The sequence below is a fragment of the Paramormyrops kingsleyae genome, chromosome 14 (genome assembly GCF_048594095.1).
Source record: "Paramormyrops kingsleyae isolate MSU_618 chromosome 14, PKINGS_0.4, whole genome shotgun sequence".
NCBI lineage: Eukaryota > Metazoa > Chordata > Actinopteri > Osteoglossiformes > Mormyridae > Paramormyrops > Paramormyrops kingsleyae.
Window position 1 is genome coordinate 2,530,482 of NC_132810.1, and position 19,709 is coordinate 2,550,190.

General features: G+C 48.5%; 1 protein-coding gene across 2 annotated transcripts in view; it reads left to right on the forward strand.

The window, feature by feature from the left end:
• ccdc88c (coiled-coil domain containing 88C) overlaps positions 1-19,709 on the forward strand; it is a 65,282-nt gene that overhangs the window by 34,659 nt on the left and 10,914 nt on the right. For both annotated transcript variants that reach the window (XM_072699052.1, XM_072699053.1), the window contains exons 5-25: positions 4-62; positions 1,440-1,523; positions 1,792-1,932; positions 2,208-2,383; positions 3,197-3,278; positions 3,818-3,976; positions 4,578-4,724; positions 4,832-4,976; positions 6,571-6,752; positions 6,872-7,009; positions 7,357-8,427; positions 8,512-8,639; positions 10,723-10,864; positions 11,790-11,954; positions 14,145-14,306; positions 14,697-14,974; positions 16,674-16,817; positions 17,686-17,872; positions 18,167-18,312; positions 18,889-18,978; positions 19,062-19,324. In XM_072699052.1, the coding sequence (XP_072555153.1) occupies positions 4-62; positions 1,440-1,523; positions 1,792-1,932; positions 2,208-2,383; positions 3,197-3,278; positions 3,818-3,976; positions 4,578-4,724; positions 4,832-4,976; positions 6,571-6,752; positions 6,872-7,009; positions 7,357-8,427; positions 8,512-8,639; positions 10,723-10,864; positions 11,790-11,954; positions 14,145-14,306; positions 14,697-14,974; positions 16,674-16,817; positions 17,686-17,872; positions 18,167-18,312; positions 18,889-18,978; positions 19,062-19,324 (4,089 nt within the window). The remainder of the gene's footprint in view (positions 1-3; positions 63-1,439; positions 1,524-1,791; positions 1,933-2,207; positions 2,384-3,196; positions 3,279-3,817; positions 3,977-4,577; positions 4,725-4,831; positions 4,977-6,570; positions 6,753-6,871; positions 7,010-7,356; positions 8,428-8,511; positions 8,640-10,722; positions 10,865-11,789; positions 11,955-14,144; positions 14,307-14,696; positions 14,975-16,673; positions 16,818-17,685; positions 17,873-18,166; positions 18,313-18,888; positions 18,979-19,061; positions 19,325-19,709) is intronic.

The window sequence follows — 19,709 nt, forward strand, 5'->3', positions numbered from 1 at the left end:
CAGCGAAAAGCATGGAAGAAATGAAGAGGCTGCTTCTGTTAATGCTGGGCTGTGCTGTACAGGTAACCCCCCCCCCCCACTGCACCACCTCCGCTGCATCCTCAGTGCAAACTGCTTCCTGTCTTCAGGTGGAGACCAAACGGAAAGTTCTCCTCCCAGCACTGAAAAAGTTTCACCTTCTTGTTCCGAGTTTGGGTTACCTGAGTGAATAATAATGGAGGCTAAATAGAATACAGTGTCTTTGTCATTGTACATGTTCACGCAGTCCTCAGGCTATGAACGTGATCTGTTCCCTGAGTGTGTGTTTAGGTCGAGTTTGTAGCTAAGTCGCAAAAAAAATGATAATAATAATAATAATAATAGTAACTATATACGGTACTGTACTGTACCTTGAGCCAATGGGCTGCTGAAGCTGTGCAATGTTTTCAGAAGCGTCACAAAGTAGAGATTCCCTTCATTATAACCGTTGTATTTAATTCAAATTTTTAATATAATAGGCTTAACAGCAGTCCGTTCGTATATGTACGAGTTGACCGTAAGTCGGACGTTCTTAACCTGGGGACTGCCTATATAACGAAAAAATCTGTGCTTTTTCTATCAGTGCTACTTGTTATAAGACAAACAAAACAACCCGTACATTATAGATATACAGCATGTAGCTGAATAGTGATCTAATGTGGACCTTGTTGTCCCACTTATAATCGACCGTCTGTCCCCATGACACTTCTATCACACAACAAGTTCATCTCATACAAACACACTTCTGATGTGTCTTCAGTCTCAAACCAGCGACACGACGAACTCCGATCCATTGCATGTAAAACACTAATTCATCTCAGAAATGCATTTGTGTCGTGGTGTCTGGTTCCCTTGCGTGAGCTTTTGTACACCTTGTCCTTCCCCTTATTCTCTGCCCCTTCTGGGGGCAGCTAGCGGTTCCCGTTTTTCCTGTTTCTGCACCGGCTGGAGCACGGAGAGTCTTTGCCTAAGAGCACGTGGAGAGAGGAAGCCGATCATAGGCGCAAGTCGGGGCAGAGTCTGTCAGACCTGTCGCTCGAAATGGTGCCCAAAGACATTTGCATAACTTTTACATAATGCCTGAACAATGGCCTGTGTTCGAATATCCACCCTGGGGTTATCCAGCGAAAAGAAAACGAGATTATATAATAGATGGTTATTCCAGGAGACTGATAAATTTGACGACTGTTCAGACATTGAAGTTCATGAAAGAAGGGTTTTCCTGGAGAACTTGCTTAGCTGTGCTGATAGGAATGGATGATGTAAACACCGTCACACGTCGTAGCTTCTCTGTGCCCTGGTGAAGACATCTTCATTCAAACAGGTGCTCTGTTTTGTGTTAGTACTCATCTACCCATTAAATGACTCCATGTCCTTGGATGAAAAGTTATTGCTAAGCTGAATCGATTCCTTGTTTCCAGTGTGAGCAAAAAGAGGAGTTTATCGAGAAGATCAAGTCGCTGGAGATCGAAACACAGGCTGCCATCGTCACACACATACAGGAGGTGCGGCCATGAATGTATCACCGCATGTTAGTGTCTTTCTGGGAGTGTATGAATGAGGATATTGTGTGACTGTTTACCGAGTGACAAATCATGGTTTCAGGGTCTCTGAGTACCGGCCCCATTGCATTAATCCCTGAGAAGAATGTCTTAACTTTCATACCATTTTGAACCTGTCATTGTATACGAAGAAACAATGTTGAGCGTGGGATCAGGGCTGGGCACCGGTTATCGATGACGCCACCGAACCGACTCCCTTTGTCTCGGAAAGGTGACCCACAACCAGGAGAATGTGCTGGACATGCAGTGGATGGAACTGGCGGAGCTTCCGGTCCAGGAGCTGGACGTTCTGTCCCGGGGCATGGCGTCCCACCTGCGCAAGCTCATCGATGAGCGGGACGATTTCGCAGAGGTGACCCCCTGCCTGGGCATAGTAACCCCCCCCCCCACAAAAGCTCACCAACACCGTGTTCAGACTGCCTTATGTGACACATGAACCAGAGGCACCCCACTAATCTCAATTAGCAGGGCTGGCCCAAGGCGTTAGGGACCTAAGCGGCCACCAGGGGGCGTGCCTGTCTGACCAGGAAAGGCTTAGCTGGGCTTTCAGTTAATCTAGCTGGTGGTTTAAACAGACCACACTAGCCATTTGGCAGCTCGTCTCAAACCTGCACCGCCTCTCCCCAGGTGATCGTGGAGCTGACCCAGGAGAGGGACTACCTACAGTCCCACCAGATATCCGGCGGCTTCCGGAACTCGAACCCGGAGCATCCGGCGGTGCCGCTCAGCAAGGAGGACAGGCAGCACCTGGCCGTGGAGCTGGCGGACAGCAAGGCCCGACTGCGGCGTTCCCGGCAGGAGCTGTGAGTGCCGGCGGGTTAACGGGCACCGGAAAACGTTCTCCGCTGATTCATGGTGCTTAAATCCGTGCCGTATGGTGCTCATATGATTCATACATATGTAGCCGAAATTGCCACAGTCTGGCATGTAGTGGGGGTGGGTGGTGTGAGGCTTAGCCGGTTAGGAGGCTGTGCCTATGATCAGAGATTGCAAGTTCGAATCCCAGGCTTAGTCGAGTCAGTGCGCTGTTGGGCGCCTGAGCGAGGCTCTGAGCCCCTAATTGCTCCAGGGACCAGCTGAGCCTGATTTTTCTATATAAGTGACTTTGGATAAAAGCTTCTGACAAATAAATAAAATGTACATGTAGTTTTTCATGGGAAGCAACTATTTGTGACAACATTGATAGCGGTCCCTCTTAATGGAAAGCATCTGTGAAATCGGAACGTAATGTCCATCATTTTCCGGCTCAGTTCCGTATATGCAGGCCGGACGGGATTAATATTCACCAGTGTGCCAGCTGTGTGTGGCGTGTTGCCGGGAGACAGCGTCTCCTGGCGCCGGCTGTCACATGTGGCCCTTTGTCTGGCCTGCCCAGGTGACAGCCTGTAATGGCACATTAGCTGGCGTCCCCTGACCGAAGGGCCCGCAGCGGGAGAGCTAGTGAAGAAGCACCTGTGAGGGAGGGCTGGGCTCGAACCCGATGCTGCATGTCCATAGCAGCAAATTGGGGGCAGATGGGGCATAGCTGCCCCCCACCCCGCATGCCCCCTGCGTCTGTCTCGTTAGTGCGATGAGGGGTGACCCACCGAGTCAAACGTCCGCTGCCCCGACTGCAGGGAGGAAAAGACGGAGCAGCTGATTGACGCCAAGAGCGAGATCGAGAGGCTGGACATGGAGATCCAAAAACTCAAGCAAGAGGTTAGTTTAGGTAGAAATAAAATGCACCGTCAATAAAATGCAATAAAGCAATAAAATGCACACCTACAGTCACATGATTCCCAGGAGGGCAGAAGCTTCTTGGACGTCTTGTTGTCATGATAGAGGTGTCAGAAAGCCTTGACCATTACAGCCTCTCCCCAGGTTACGATGGGGGTTACGTTCTAATAAACCTATCGTAAGACGAAAATATCATAAGGTGAAAATGCATTTTAATACAGTATCTACGCTAACAAACATCATAGCCTAACCTAGAGCATACCTTAAACATTAAATAAGCCTACAGTTGTGCAAAATCATTAACACAAAGCCTAATTTATGATGGAGTGTTGAATATGTCATGTAATTAGTTGAATAATGTACTGAAGGTGAAAGACATTTACCCATCGTAAAGTTGAAATATCGTAAGACAGACCATCGTAACCCAGGGAGTGTCTGTACTCTGTTAGCATTAGCATTAGCGTTAGATGTGCTTTGAGTTTTATTTCACATGAAACATCACTGACGCATCCCGCGGGCAGAACACACAGCTGGTGCTGGAGGTGCGGTCCGCCCGGGTCTACCGGGACGAGCTGGACGCGCTGCGGGAGCGAGCGGCCCGTGTGGACCGGCTGGAGACTGAGCTGACCCGCTGCAAGGAGAAGCTGCACGACGTCCACTTCTACAAGACCCGTGTGGAGGTGAGACCGTCTCCACGGGCCCGGCATCCCAGTAGGCAGTGGGGCATGGACTCAGCCAATCAGCCCGGACGGCAGATGTTATGTAACAAAACTCCAGTTCAGCGCTCTGCAGGCTGCACTGTCTGTGGTTTCAATAATCCATTAAGCTACTTGCAAGACTTAATTAATTGGCCCAGCGGGGTAGGATGCTGTGTCTGTGATTGGAAGGTTGCTGGTTCAAATCCCATGGTTGGCAGAGTGATGTCACTGTTGGCCCCTGAGCAAGGCCTGTAACCCTCAGTTGCTCCTGGCCCCAATTTTTCAATTGGATAAAAGCATCTGTGAAATAAATGTAACATCCTGTGTAAAGCTGCAGGCTCTGGGTGTGTGACCTTAATGTGTCTTTCGTGCCTAGTTGCTCTAAGGCAGTGTGTCCCAATCCAGTCCTCGTGGACCCGCAGACAGTCCGTGTTTCTGTTCCCTCCCCGGAAGCTGGGAGGGAGCATTAATGTGGACCATCTGACAGGGAACTCGGAGGGGGCAAAAACATGGACTGACTGTGGGTCCCCGAGGACCGGATTGGGAAACACTGCTTTAAAATGTCGCCACGGTGTACCTGCAGGAACTGCGGGAGGACAACCTGACTCTGCTGGAGACCAAGGCCATGCTGGAGGAGCAGCTGGTGGGGGCCCGGGGCCGCTGTGACAGGCTTCACGAGCTGGAGAAGGAGAACCTGCATCTGCGCTCCAAGCTGCACGACGTGGAGATGGTGAGGAGCACGACCTCGCGCCTCCCAAACCGCTGCCCCTCCCCCGGGAGTCTCATTTGGTCTTGACATCTGAGCCCCACCTCCCCCCACCCATTCTCCTCACTCAGGACCGTGACGCGGACAAGAAGCGCATCGAGGAGCTGGTGGAGGAGAACATGGCACTGGAGATCTCGCAGAAGCAGAGCATGAACGAGTCGGCCCACCTGGGCTGGGAGCTGGAGCAGCTGGCCAAGAACAGCGAAGCCAGTGAAAGTCAGTGTCCAGCCACTGCACACCCTGCCAAGACAAGACGCTTCACTGACGCCTATAAGCTGTCAATAAAGTTTTATGAATTGAATAGTAACTCTGATAAGCCTCTCTGTAACCCTCTCTGTCACATGAGTGGGGTATGGGACTCTTTATCTCTGATCAGAAGGTCACCAGTTCAGATCCCGGGTCGGGAGTGTAGTATCGCCGTTGGGTCCCTGAGCAACATCCTTAATCCCCCAAATGTTCTCGCATCTGTCTGATCCTGCTTTTTCAATTGTATGTCGCTTTGGATAAAACTAGATAAAATATAAATGTTTTTGATTGAGAACTTACAGAAATAGCATGCATACAGTAGTGACACATTTGTTTCCGGTCATACCTGCAAAGACATGACTGAACGCGAACCAAACAGGCACGGCAGTGTTCAGGCCTTGTTATAACTGGTTTGCCTGCGTATGCAGCTCCAGTCCAGGCTGTTTTCGGCATCTTTCAGTCAGCATTCGCGGCATTATTTTAACCCTTAAATCTCTGCCTTCAGTTTGTTGGCAGGCAGCCTGATTTGCTTTTCATTCCCTAATGGGAGTGAATCAGCAGATGCCACCTCAGCGTCTTGTAGCCCTGACACATCAACAGAAATATAGCTTAGCGCAGTTAGCGTCAAACAGTAGCATCAGGTGACTTTTCAATACAGCTGCCTACTCTGATTTGGCCCTTAAAGGAGAAATAAACAAAACCTGTTTGCCCATAACCGGCGCCAAGAGCCAGGACTCATTCCACCAAACAATATGGACAGATTGGTCATTAGCCAAGAATGAAGCAGCAATTTCAGTTTAGGTAAGCCAAGCCCAGCTAGGGAATGACTCCGCTCCGGTATATGAGTATAAAATACTCTGTATTTGCATATTAAACACTGGATGTCTGGTGCTGTATGTACTATAGTAAGAATACTGTGTGTGTGACCGGCAGATATAAAGCTGATTGGACAGTAGGTAGCAATGCCAGACCAAAGTCCCAGCTGATTGGGTAGATGCACAGGTCTACATGCAGTACCAGTCAAAAGTTTTCCACACCACTGGTTTTTATCACTTGTCCACTTATTTCAAAAACTGCTGATTTTTTTTTATTCCTGTTAATCACTGGAAAATTGAGTGAACAACTGTGAAAGAAAATATGTCAAATAAAACAAGTTTCCTTTTAGAAGATGGAAGGAGTATGTAACAGTGCATGTCTGACATCCTATTAACTGTCTGTGTTATTAACTAACACAGTCAAATTCTAGGCTGTCCTTTAACTAACTTTAAATGCACTAGCTAACTGTTTCATCCCATGTAACAGAGCAGTATGTAATGTCCCTTGTAGAAAAGAATTCTGCTGTTATAACTGCTAGAGGAGGTTGCTTTGATAAATCGAAGATGACATTTTCTTGCTAATAAAGGTATTCAAATGACGAACATACTGTACATTTATTTAATAAAGAATATTGAGTGCATTCTTGGTAAATTGTAAATTAAATGTAGAAAATCTCAGTGTGTGCAAAAACTTTTGACTGGTATTGTACAGACACAGACACTCGGAACGATTCTGATTCCGCCAACAGCCAGCAAATCGTTTGTGCTCGAGCTGAATGAGTCCGTGTCCAGCCGTTTGCTGAAGCTGGAGAAGGAGAACCAGAGCCTGCAGAGCACCATCCAGGAGCTGCGGGAGGCCTCGGTTTCTCTGGAGGACGGCCGCCTGCGTGCCCAGGAACTGGAGAAGGAGAACCAGGGTCTCAGCAAGAAGGTACTGAGGCTTTCCGAAGAGCAGTCAGCAGAGTCATCAGTGGAACTCCTGCAAGTTCATGAATATTCCAGCGATGTTGTTTGTCGTGTGGTTTCTTATTCGTTTTGCGTTTTTTTCAGCTGGAGAGGCTGCAGACGCTGCTGGACCAGGAGAAGCAGGCCACCAAAGATGTGGAGCAGTTAGGAGATGAGCTGCGCAAGGACAAGCAGAGGCTGCAGAAGACGCTGGAGACGGTGCAGGCTGACAGGGACAGACAGGTGCATGAGCACAGTCATGTTTAGCCTGTTGCTAACGCGCCTTATCACAGTGGTGCTGAATGTACAGTACCAGTCAAAAGTCTGGACACACCGGCTATAAATGGTAGGTGTGTCCAGGCTTTTGACCGATACTTGACACTTATGAATGGAGGCTCATTGAGTCATTGTAGGTTATTTGATGGCAAGAGGAACGTTTGGAGCTTATGATGGTTTTACTATTTACATTTTTTTACAACAGAAGGTCCCTCAAGTTAAATGGGTGTGATGTCCCAAATTAATGGCTGTATCTGTGTGCTTGTTGCCCGGTGAATGTTATATGGATGTTAAAGCCTGTGTCTGGGCATCAGATCTTGGAGCTGGAGCAGGAGAAGGAGCATCTGAGCCAGGCGGTGGCCTCCCTCCGCAAGCGAGCCCAGGCCGACAGCGAGGCCCGTGTGCGGGAGGTGGAGAAAGAGAATCGCATCCTTCACCAGACCATCTCTGACACGGGCGGCAAGCTCACCCGCCTGGAGGTGGAGAAGAGGCAGGCGGTGAAGGAGCTGGAACAGCTTCGCGAGCGGGCCGAGCAGGCCGCGGACCTGGAGATGGAGGTGGCCCGTCTGGAGCGCGGCCGCGAGCAGCTGCAGAAGCAGGCGGCCGCCTTGCAGATCACCTGCGACAAGGCTGACGCCCTGGGGCAGGAGAACGCCACGCTGGAGCAGGACAACCGCAGGCTGAAGAAGATGGCCGATGCAGCCAGGAACTCGGCGCTGCGTCTAGAGGCGCTGGAGAAGGACCACCAGCAGCTGGCCGAGGAGAACCTGGACCTCCGGCGCAAGCTGGAGGCGCTGAAGGCGGCCGACGTAAAGCTGTCGCAGGTCCAGCAGGAGAACGCGGAGCTGGAGCGGGAGCGGGAGCAGCTGAGCCGCGACGTCGACGACCTCCGGGTCCTGGGGAAGAAGGCCGAGCGGCTGGAGCTCAGCTGCCAGAGCCTGAGCTTGGAGAAGCAGCGGCTGCAGAGGTCACTGGACGACAGCACTGCCAAGGCCCAGAGGCTGGAGAGAGAGCTGAGCGAGGCGGAGGTGGAGAGCCAACAGCTACGTAGGGAGCTGGAGGAGCTGCGAGCGGCCGGCAGGCGTCTGGAGGGCCTCGAGGCGGAGAGGCGCCGGGGAGACCAGGAGCTGGCGCAGGCGGAGAAGGAGCGCAAGCAGCTGGAGAAGGAGGCTCGCAGACTCCGGCAGCAGCTGGAGCTGAAGGAGGCTGCGCTGGACGAGAGCGCTCTGCGTCTGGCCAGCCTGGAGAAGGGGAGCAGCGCCCTGGACAGAGAGCTGAACCGTCTGAAGGAGACCGCCGGCAGGGTGAAGGAACTGGAGTGGGAGAACAAGGAGCTACAGAAACAGGCCACCATCGACAAGCGGACCCTGGCCACTCTTAGGGAGGTAGCGCATCAAAGGGCCGCTGTGGGAGGGGCAGCTGTGTGACTGCTGGTCATGTGACTAAAGGTGTGGCTGTGATTACTTCAGGATCTGGTGAATGAGAAGCTGAAGGTCCAGCAGCAGTGGAATGAGCTGGAAGCCCTGAATCAGGAGCTAGAGAAGATCGGGCTGAACCGGGAGAAGCTCCTGCAGGAGGAGCACAGCTCCGAGGACAGGTATGGGCGTCACACGTCAAGTCTAAATGCAGTTCACATGTAGACCGTTTAAAATGTAATCCTCCACACTTCCACCCAATCAGGAATGGTGTATTAATCTAATTACCTGGGAGTGACCCCCCATCCCCCCCCTTGGGACATCCCAGACAAATGGGACATTCCAAATGAGATGCCTAAACATGAACAGTCTTTTAAAACCTCGCTCTTGTCATGCTGGCAGTGATTACTATTTTTTGTAGAAGGTTGCTAAAAGGTTTTGTGACTGATATACTCTGCCAAGTTGAGAGATGGCGAGAGGGCCGCTTAAGCCAGTACCACATGAATATTTTGGCGTGTTCAGACTAATTGTTAAACTTGTGTTGCCTTTTGCTGAAGAGGGTTTTCATTATACATCTGTCTGGTCGCTTTCTGCACGCTGCCCGCTGGTGGTTATCTGGCAGCTGTGGGTGAGTTGATTCTAAGTTCCTGTCCAGTCGTATGCCGTTTGATGCTGCAGTATTTCCTTCTTAAGGGCATCATGCCAGCCTGTGTGTGTGTGTGTGTGTGTGTGTGTGTGTGTGTGTGTGTGTGTGTGTGTGTGTGTGGGGGGGGGGGGCTTTTCTGGCTCATTTCAGAGAACATTAAATTGTGAATTTAATTATGATTGCGCTACTTTTCACTGATGGCTACGGAGAATGCCGCACACCTATATAAACGCGGTAAATGGCTGAGAGCATCAGCACTTAATGGGAGCGAGCCTTCAAACCGAACGGCAGGTCAGGCTTGCTTTTGGATTTCTCTAGAATCCTGAAGCATCTGTAAAAGCAGTAGATGAGAATGAGCTGAGAAAATAGCTGCAGTTTCTGTCGGCCTCATCCTCAGGTACGCGCAGTGTTTGAAAAATCAGTTCCTGTCATAATTGCCGTAATTGTCAGCCACTGGACGTGACTGGCAGATTAACTTCACTGGCAGATTAACTTCACTGGCAGATTAACTTCACTGGCAGATTAACTTCACTGTTATATTCTGTGCAGCTGATGCAGCTAAACAAAAAAAAAGAATCTGTTCCCTGTATAAATGTGAATTACCAAGAAATATGTTGTGCCTAAAGTATTTGTTAAGTAAATAGTATGACTGTTTGTCTCGCTTTGGACGTTCAGTCTGTTTTGCCAGCAAGGGCAATATCACTGCAGTATGGAAGAAAGGTTTATCTAGACAATCCAATGAGTTTGGAGTTAGAAATAAAGCAAGTTCCCTATTCAGCTTTTTGTGGATTACAGCATGGCCATAAAATATTCAGAGACTTATTTCAGTTGTTGACATCACTGTGTCAAAAATTAGATTCAAGTCTTCACAGGAATGTATTTAAAAATAAATGGAAGAAAATAGCATTTTGTAAGTATTTCGGTTGTTTCGGTATAATAAGTTACTGATGTAGGGTATAATTAGACTACGGATTCAGACTCTGATCCGATTTAGAACATCCATGTGGTGAGCAAGAGTGTTCAGACCTTCAGCACAAGGTTTTTATCGCCGCATCATGGCATCATTAAAGTGGGCAGGCATATTGTGCGTAATTCGGGAATCTTACGAGCTGAGTCAGCGTTTTTATTGCAGCGGCTGCTCGTGTCTGGGAATGGATGGTTACAGGGAGGGCCTGTTTTATACTGGTTTTCTCATACATTTTGCTGGCATGGTCCCCCAGGTGGCACTCAAAAAACAGCTGAATTCGGCGCTCTCTCAACTCTTAATGGAAGTATTGATTTTTTTGTGATGTTTACTTTTATTGCCACTAACAGGTTCCCTTTACTTTAGTGAGAACTCGACACGAGGCAAGGCTGTCTTTCTAACAGCCTAGATAATATCTGAAGCACTCATGTCAGTTTGGGGCAACCAAGCCCAGCTAGTGAATGATTCAGCTCTTATATACAAGTATAAAATACTCAGTAGTTGTATATTAAACACATGCTCTGTGGAGGTATATGTGCACATTCATGGTGGATCACAGCATGGTTGTGACCAGCCTGGCATTTTACATTCCTTCAAGCAGACTATATCTTGTGCATTTAGGCTCCTTGTGACTTTGGTTCCCTCTGTCCCACAGCAAATACAAGATCCTTGAGACGAAGATTGAGTCAGCACTGAAGAAGACCTTGGAGATCCGTGAGGAGAAGATCCAAGCTCTGGAGTCGCGTCTGGAGGAGTCGGGAAACTTGAATCAGCAGCTACGTATGGAGCTTATGACTGTGAGTGAGAAGGTCCTGAACTCCAACCAGACCCCCCCCCACACACACACACACACACACGTGACTTGTGAGAGTTTTACTTACGCAAAAATGTTCTGAGGACAGAACAGAAATCATTTTGGGTTCAGCCCTCAGAACATTTTCGTGTAAGTAAAATTCCCAAGAGTGTGAAGGAAAAGACTCTCGTATAGTGTCTGTGAGTCTGAGACGTATAGTGTCTGTGAGTTTTGTCACAAGTAAGGCTGCGGCCGGCAGGGAGGGACGGGAGAAGGAGTTGAGGGGGAAATTCCCTGGAAGAGCAGCGTCTTTTTAGGAGCACTGGGGAGGAAATGGGGAGGCCAGGTGGAGGCTGGCTTTAGTCTGGAGCCACGTGCGGCTCACGGCTCGCTGGGGGTTCAGGCAGCAGGTGACGGTGATCTCTGCGAGGTTATCCTCCGCACTGTCTATGGTCAGACAGACGCACAAGCAGGTAACTCGTCAATCATCCTCTACTTCTTCCTACTCATGACGTGGGTTTTGAACTGTGGCAGAGGAGGCCATTCTGTCCTCCTCTCTGCAGTGACTGGCATGCTGGTGGCAGGCCTCACGGGCAGTTCTTCCGTGGCAGAGGAGGTCATTCTGTCCTCCTCTCTGCAGTGACTGGCGTGCTGGTGGCAGGCCTCACGGGCAGTTCCTCCGTGGCAGAGGAGGTCATTCTGTCCTCCTCTCTGCAGTGACTGGCGTGCTGGTGGCAGGCCTCACGGGCAGTTCCTCCGTGGGGATATCACAGGTCCTGACTGGGGGTCCTGGGGCTTGGCGGATCCCTGCGCTCTGTCATTCTGTCATTCACTTCCCTTCTCCTCACACCAGGGGGCAGTGTTTCGCGATGTGGGTTTTTTCATGCATTTCCTTCTCTCACGTGTCTGCTCTGTGTTCTGGCTGGCAGGTGAAGAGGAACCTGGAGGCCCTAAAGCAGAGGCAGGAGGAGGAAGAGGCCCACTCCCAGGCTGCAGAGGAGGTGCCCGGCCAGGAGAAATGGAGCACAGAGCAGAGGGAGGCCACAGCGCAGCTTCTCAGACTCAAAGACAGACTCATCGACATTGAGAAGAACGTGAGTGCAGCATGAAAGCGAAAACCTAACAGGCTAGAACAGCGACTGTCAATCCATGGGTCACGACCCAAATTTGGGTTGCGGCAAGTTCTGAAAGGGTCGCGAGGCAGAGTTGGAAATGTAAGCATTTTAACACAAGCGGGTTCCTATTCTGATCCACGATCAGATTTCCCAGCCCCAAACTTAAAATTAACCTATATAAACAGGTCTTGAATCTGCAAAAACTTAGCAAAACTAGCGAACACTCAACCAATGCAAGAAGCCAAACCACAGATGCTTAATTTAAAATTCACTGGCCCAATCAGATTTGTGCGATAGGCATTGACTGGCTTAAATTGCAGAGTGCACTGCGTGCTTGATCATAGTGTTCATTTAAACCTGTACTATATAGGGTCGCGACTGGCGTGGTGAAAATTGGGTCACAGGGCAAAAAAAAGGTTTAGAACATTTGTGTGAGGAATACCTTTGGAAGCCTATATAGACTGGTGCCTGGTATTTTATTTATAGTGTTCTATATTTATATATAGTCTTCTCCTTTAGTAGGCATTTCTAACATTAATGTCCTACAGACACTAGCTTCAGAAAAACTGAAGACCTATTATATAGGTATGTGAAGAAAAATTTAAAACTCAACCAAATTAAATGCCAATGGTACCATTGGAAAGAGCTTGAATAAACAAAGACAATGACACCAAAATCACTCAGATATCTTAACAAATAAGGAAAATATTGGCAAAAGAAGTTCGCTAATTAGCCCTATTTTTTAAAATGGAATGTGTGTAGAAAACTGTGACCAAATACCTAACTTTTTATATAAAAACGCTTGTAGTTTCCTTAATAATCAAGATATCTCAATGAAACTTTCAGGGAAGGTGTATCTCTTTATATTCTTCAATCTGAAAGAATAATATATATTCCAAGTATGTCCTTAGTCTGAAATAAAATTGATAGAAGGTGAAGACTGGAATGGTGTATCAACAGGCGCTGCTGTTGGTTTAGGTCACGTGACCATGTGAATATCTCTTATCTTCTGCTTAATTAAATGCGACTCAGTGGATATAATCATCTTTTTCACATCTTAAGATATTTCCCTAATATCATGGCATATTGATGCAACAAATCACTGATGAACATACGGCAGATTTCAGGATTTTTGGCCCGTGACGATCCTGTATGCTGCCGGTCCGGGTCAGTAAACTTTTTTTCTGATCCATAGAAAGCTATGAAACTGCAGGATTAGAAAGATGAAATGATAAACAATATGTCAATTTAGCTTTCAAAAGCGTCACTTAATCCTTTGAAGTGGTTTTTGTATGTTGAAATCGAGTGCATTTTTCAACGTTTCCGGAAAAGGTCTAAATGTACACAGAATTGAAAAATTCAAAACAGGGGACGAAGAGGGGATCCTCATCTATGTTATCAGTGGGAATACCGCGGAATTCCGCAATGCGATACAATAAGAATGCGTATTTTCCGGGGTATACCCAGCGCTCAGATGACCCGATGGTGGAACAGGAATCTGGAACAAAAAAGGCGGCCATGTTGGTCGCGCACTTCACATACCTATATTATATAATAAGAGAGCTCTTTACGTGGGGGAGGTCATCTGTGGGCCGACGTACGGCCCAGTGGGTTAGGACACTGTGCTTGTGACTGGAAAGCCGCTGGTTCTGTAGAGTGATTCCAACATTGGGTCCCTTAAGCTCCAACTGGTTCAGGGACTGTCTGACCCCCCCGCCTGCTCAAAACAAAACAAAACAAAAATATATGTATAAAAGCAACTCCTAAAATAAATGGATGTGAATTTTATAGTAAAGAAAAATCTAATTTAGTTATAGTAGTAAGTAATCAAAGCCATATGCAGAGGTGGAAATTTCAGGTCCAGAAAATAAAAATCCAGTCCATGATTTTGTTTCAACGAACCAGCTGAGCTCCAGAGTCAGAGAGGACTCAGCTGGTTATATTATATTATATAAAATAACGGTCTGGATTTTTACTTTCTGGATCCTCCTCTGGCCCATACGTCAAAGATTAATGTAAGATCTTATGCTGCATGAGGTAGAATGGAGTACAAATGAAGCACATGTCTCACTTAAAATCTGTATTCTTCCTTGTTTATGTGATGGTAGTGGAGCACTGCGATGTAAATGCGCAGCTTCACTGTGCACCTACTGTCTGCACATTACCCAGAATGCCACACTGCTGACAGAGAAGCAGCTGTTGAAGGAGCAGCTCCGGCAGCTGGACTCGCAGAACACGCAGCTGAATGCGCAGCTCCTGGGTCTGCAGAGGCAGTCGGCCTCGCAGCAAGAGCACAGCACGGCTCTGCATACGCAGATGGCTCAGCTGCAGGTCGGTCACCTCGCTCACCTCGCTCACCCCTCCCCCACCGGCACCTATTCTTCATTTTTAATTTTACCAGCTTATCCTTGGGGGGCGGAAATATAGTCCTTATCAGCTCCTGCCTTTCAGAATACACTTTTAATTAGCACCTGATTTACACCTGAAACGAGCTGCACCTTGTGGTTCGTTAGTCCTGAAGATACTGAGCCCAAGGGGTTTCCAACCCTGCACCTCAAGGGCCGAGTTCATCTGTCTTGTAGCACTTAGTTCTGAGTGGAAAAAAGTTGCTTCTGCAAGGATTAGAAGCCAGACAGAATCTGCCCTGTCAAGTTCCCTATCAAACATAAATTAAATACATAGTGTGCTCTTTTGACTGGGTTCTCCTGCTCTTTGCACCAGGTGGAGAAATCCACCCTGAGCTCCCAGAGCGCCTCTCTGCTGGCCCAGAACACGGCGCTGCAGGGCCAGGTGCGCACACTAGAGGGCGAGCTGGAGGCCCTGCAGCGGCAGAGGGAGGAGATGAGGACGGCCCATGAGGGCATCCTGCTGGACCACGAGCGCCTGCTGACCGTCCACGAGCATCAGGCCGCCGAGTACGAGCAGCTCATTGGCCAGCACACAGCGCTGAAGAGCGCCCAGCGCGGTCTGGAGCAGGAGCACCGCGGGCTGGAGAGCAAGTGGGCATCTGCCATATTCACGTCGCATCTCAACACGGGCACATGGATACATTATCTTTAGGGAAGAAAAGTGAAAGTCACACTACAAGAGACTGGGCTCCAGCTCCGAAGACGGCAGCGGGATGTCCCCTAGAGTGCATGAGGGCTGGTTTTACGCTGTAAATTTTACACCTTGGAGTTACACCTTCACAGTAGGACAGTATTACTGTAGCATGGTGTAGCACGTTAGGTTTTTGGGTATATACTGCAGTGTCGGGTATACTGCAGTGTCGGGTATACTGCAGTGTCGGGTACACTGCAGTCTTGCCCAGCGGTCGTGGGGGGACGGTCCCCGCGATAAAATTTGTGGTTCAGCGAATTTTCTCACCAAGATTTCAAAATTCCGATATAGCGCTACTTTCGAAAATACTGTCAAAATCCCATATGTAGTGTTGTACTAGCTGGACGGAATGAGGTGAAAAATTAGATACCGGCCAGGCTTCCTGCAAGTACATGGAAAGCGGAGAATGGTGCGCAGTATGGTTATTTTATTTAGGCAGTTTCTTGCCTTTTGTTTTTACTAAGAAAATGTTTAATTAGTTAGGAATTGAGCAGTCAGCCCACTAAACAGCAGATTGTGTATGTGCGGCTGTACAGCTGGCGGCCACACGGGGGCAGCAGAGCAGCAGGGTTACACAGTCAGTGCAGTAAATAGTGTCCAGAGGCTTGCAGCTGCATTGAAGGAGAATCTAAAGCAGGACGATAGCTAGAGGGCAGAGTATCAAAGCATGGGAAGAAGAGTGATCCCATGATTACCGTACAGCGTAACCTAACCGCTCTCTCATAAGGTTTGCTTTTGTGGCTTTTGTTGTCAAACATACAGTCCACACCCTTGTTTTTCTGCACTGTCACGGAAAGCTGGCTTCCTGCCCTGCATATAATGAGCCCTAGATAAATGATGAAAGCAATTAAGTGATAAGCAGTTGGCTTACTGAGAGTAATATCAGCTTCCTGTGGTTGTCGGGTGGCTAAGGCGTGTGCTTGGAAACGTGCAGAGCATGCTGCTCCGCTTACTCATGGGCATTGTGTGACCGCAGCCCCCCGCAGGCATGCGGCTGCCCCCCCCCGCGGAGTCAGGATGCTGCTAGGGATCGGGGTGTGACAGACCACCGCCATGCGGCTCGGTGACCCTGGACGTGGGGAGAAAGCAGGGCGGTCTTTCCTGCCGGCTTCTGCCAGACCTACCGGGAGCCTCCCACCCCCGGATTGGGTGAAATCCCACATTGCACGCGGCATCCTGGGGCATTATGGGGCTGCCGTGACTGGGGAGGCAGAGTGTGACATCAGCAGAACAAGGCAGTTTTTAGAGAGGGGAGCATCGGGTACAGCAGGGGTTCTAAACCGCTTGTAGCCGCAGAACCCACATTTTTCCTTGTCCGTTAAGTCACAGCCTAAATTTTTCAAATTTAAACCAAATTTATTTCACAAAAGTAGCGCTGTAATACTAAATAGAAAATGCCTTCATGCACAGTTAAAAACAAAAAGCAAAAAATCCAACATTATAAAAAAAAAATTCAAAAATATTTTTTAACCACTCTCTCCGCCTCCGAATGACCAATTGGTCAGTTGAGAAACGGAGCCATGCAGTTTCCTACTGAGCTTTTGTTTAAGTGTGGTTTATATGGGTTATTTACCCCCCCACCACCTACCATGCTGGCAGGTACGCCATGCTGATGTCTCAGAAGTCAGCCGTGGCGGAGCTGGAGAGCACAGTGCAGAAAGAGAGGGACAAGCTTGAGGGGGAGATGAAGACGAACTCCCTCATCCTGGCGGAGAACCAGGGTCTGCGTGGGGAAATAGACAGGTGAGCACATCTGGATAGACGAGTGTAACGTGCGTCGGGGCCAAACAGATGCAGGGGAGGCAAAAGTGCATTTTCATGGCCAAGACACTGACCTCAGGAAGCGCAGAGGACGTCTGATTTGTGGAGATGTATTGTAAACATGCATAACTATTTAAAACTGATCATTCATCTACCAGTGAGGTTTTTTTTTGTAATAGATCCCCGTGTCGGAACGAGGATTGTTATGTTAAACGCTTTCTAACTGAAGTTCTCGCGGACTCCGTATCTGTCAAAATTTCCATGTCAGTATACCGCTATAGAAACGACACAGTGCTTTTACGTTGAATTGCACAGATTGAATTTTCCAAGCGAGAAAAAAAGGTATCCATTAATGCATTTAATGTTTCCATCTGCTCTGTTTCCGCTCCGTCTCTTTTCCCCGCACTTTTACATAACTTCTAGGCTGGAGCTGGTGGTCTGCCAATCAGCAAGCTTACTGCTGTAATACAGCCCAGTAGTCTGTGGTCAAATGAATTGTACTTACTGTAGAGTAGGGACTAAAAAAAGTTCAGGACTTTGGACAGAATGTGACAGAAGTTCCTGTGGTGGAAAAAGGGCCTGTTGTCACTGATATCATATCGGTTTTGTCTCCCTCTGCTGGTTACATGTTTCTATGATGCTGTATGGATGGAGTGATGGATAACTTATACAGAGATGGAAATTTCAGGTCGAAAAAGTAAAAATCCAGATCAACCAGTTAAGTATAGGGAGTCACGGTCACAGAGTACTCAACTGGTTGGTTGAAACAAAATCTTGGTCTGGATTTTTATTTTCTGGACCTGAACTGTCCACCTCTGTGCTTATTATTTATCTGTCTGTTATTTATCAGGCTGCTGCAGGCGCACGAGCAGCTGGGAAAGGAATATGATGGGCTTCAGCTGCAGTCCAAGGATCTGAAAACGTCACTGAACAATGCACAGCTGGAGCTGAACCGGTGGCAGGCCAGATATGACCAGCTCAAAGAGAAACACCAGCACCTGGATATCTCCCACACCAAGCTGGGCAACCACTGTGAGGTGTGAGCCTGAGTGTTCATTACGGATTCTACCTGCTTGGACTTACCTCCCAGGAAGTAAAATCGGGCCAAGTTCCTGTGGCAGGAATGTGACAGAAGTTCTTGGTTCTTGAAAAAAAGTTCCTGTGGTGGAAAAAGGGCCTGTTGTCACTGATGTCATATTGGTTTTGTCTCCATCTGCTGGTCACATCGCTTAAACATCCCCTTGTGGTTGTCATTGATATCAATTACACTGCAGTTTAAGGAAGAAGTGGCACTTAAATTGATAGCCCTCTGCTTTAATCTTGGCCTCCAGTTGCTGACTCGTCTGAAGGGCAACCTCGAGGAGGAGAACCACTACCTGCTGAGTCAGATCCAGATGCTGAGTCAGCAGAACCAGACTTTGTTGGAGCGGACCATGGAGAGCAAGGAGATGTACCACGAGGAGCAGAAGCAGTATATGTGAGTGTGCATACGGGTGCTCGGTCACGTAGTGGATACAACTTGATATCTGAAATGATACATTGAAATGCTTCTTTTCGCATCTCCCGTCTTGCCGTCCTTTGAGACATACGCATTCATATATACACAGTTTAAAGCAAAGCTTGGGTTCTAAGCGCAGGATCTGGCATTTATCTGGTACCCTTGGAGCTTTTTGGGGGGTTAAGGGTCTCGATCGTGGGCATGTGACAATTCTGCCAGGGACGGAATTCGAACTGGTGACCAGTGTTGGGGTAGTTACTTACAAAAGTAATCCATTACAGACAATTTCAGGTCCCGAAAGTACAGAACCAGACCAAGGTTTTGTTTCAACCGACCAGTTGAGCATAAAGAGTTAAAGTCACAGAGTACTCAACTGGTTGGTTGAAACAAAACCTTGGTCTGGATCTGAACTTTCGGGACCTGTAATGGATTCCTTTAGTGAGTAACTGCCCCATCAGTGCTGGTGACCTTCCGATCAGAGGCACAAAGGCTTAACCCACAGATCCAACCTGCAGTTCCATGTTTGGTTTGTAATATATTCTTATTGTCTTTCAGTGACAAGTTAAATTCACTCAGGCGCCAGAAGGAGAAACTGGAAGAGAAGATTATGGATCAGTACAAATTTTACGACCCCACGCCGAAGAAGTATGAGGGCTTCTGTTCACCTGTATTTGCCACCGTGTTTTGTGTCTGGACAGCATTTACCCGGATCTCTGTCGCAATTCCAGGAGGAACCAGTGGGTCGGCGCTAAAGCTCTGGCAAAACTGATCAAGCCGAAGAAGGAGAATGGGAGGGAGCGGCTCCGCAGTGCCCCCGACCTGCCGCTCCCCGCTCCCCCTCCCCACGACCACTCTGACGGGCTGCCCCCTCTGCCACCACCCCCCCTGCCCCCGCGGCAGTCTCGCCGTAGTCTGGATGGCACGGCACCCCACCCGAGCGGAGACAAGAGCAGCCGCTCACCCAGCCTGACGCCTACACACAATAACAGAGGTATGGGGACACCATGCCCCTGTTAAATACTGCCCCCTTCAGGTTGCCCTCCTTAATATTTAATAAAAGACCTACTGGGTGTGAAACCCAGTCAAGAAAGTGGTTGAATGTCTAGTCACAGTCAGTCTAGTCACTTTATTGTGATTTTGCATACGAGAGACAAAATTACGTCACACAGCAAACACTGACCTGTAAATTCTGGATTAAAAATTACACAACAGTGACTCAGTGCAAGTAAACAATAGGTGCAAGACTGTGCATTTAGATATAGATGGTAGACAGTGCAAAACAACATAGTGTGAAAACGCAGGTAGGTATGAATTAAGACATCTGATGGCCTGGGGGGGAAAACTGTTTGCAGAGCCTGGTTATGACCACAAGGTGG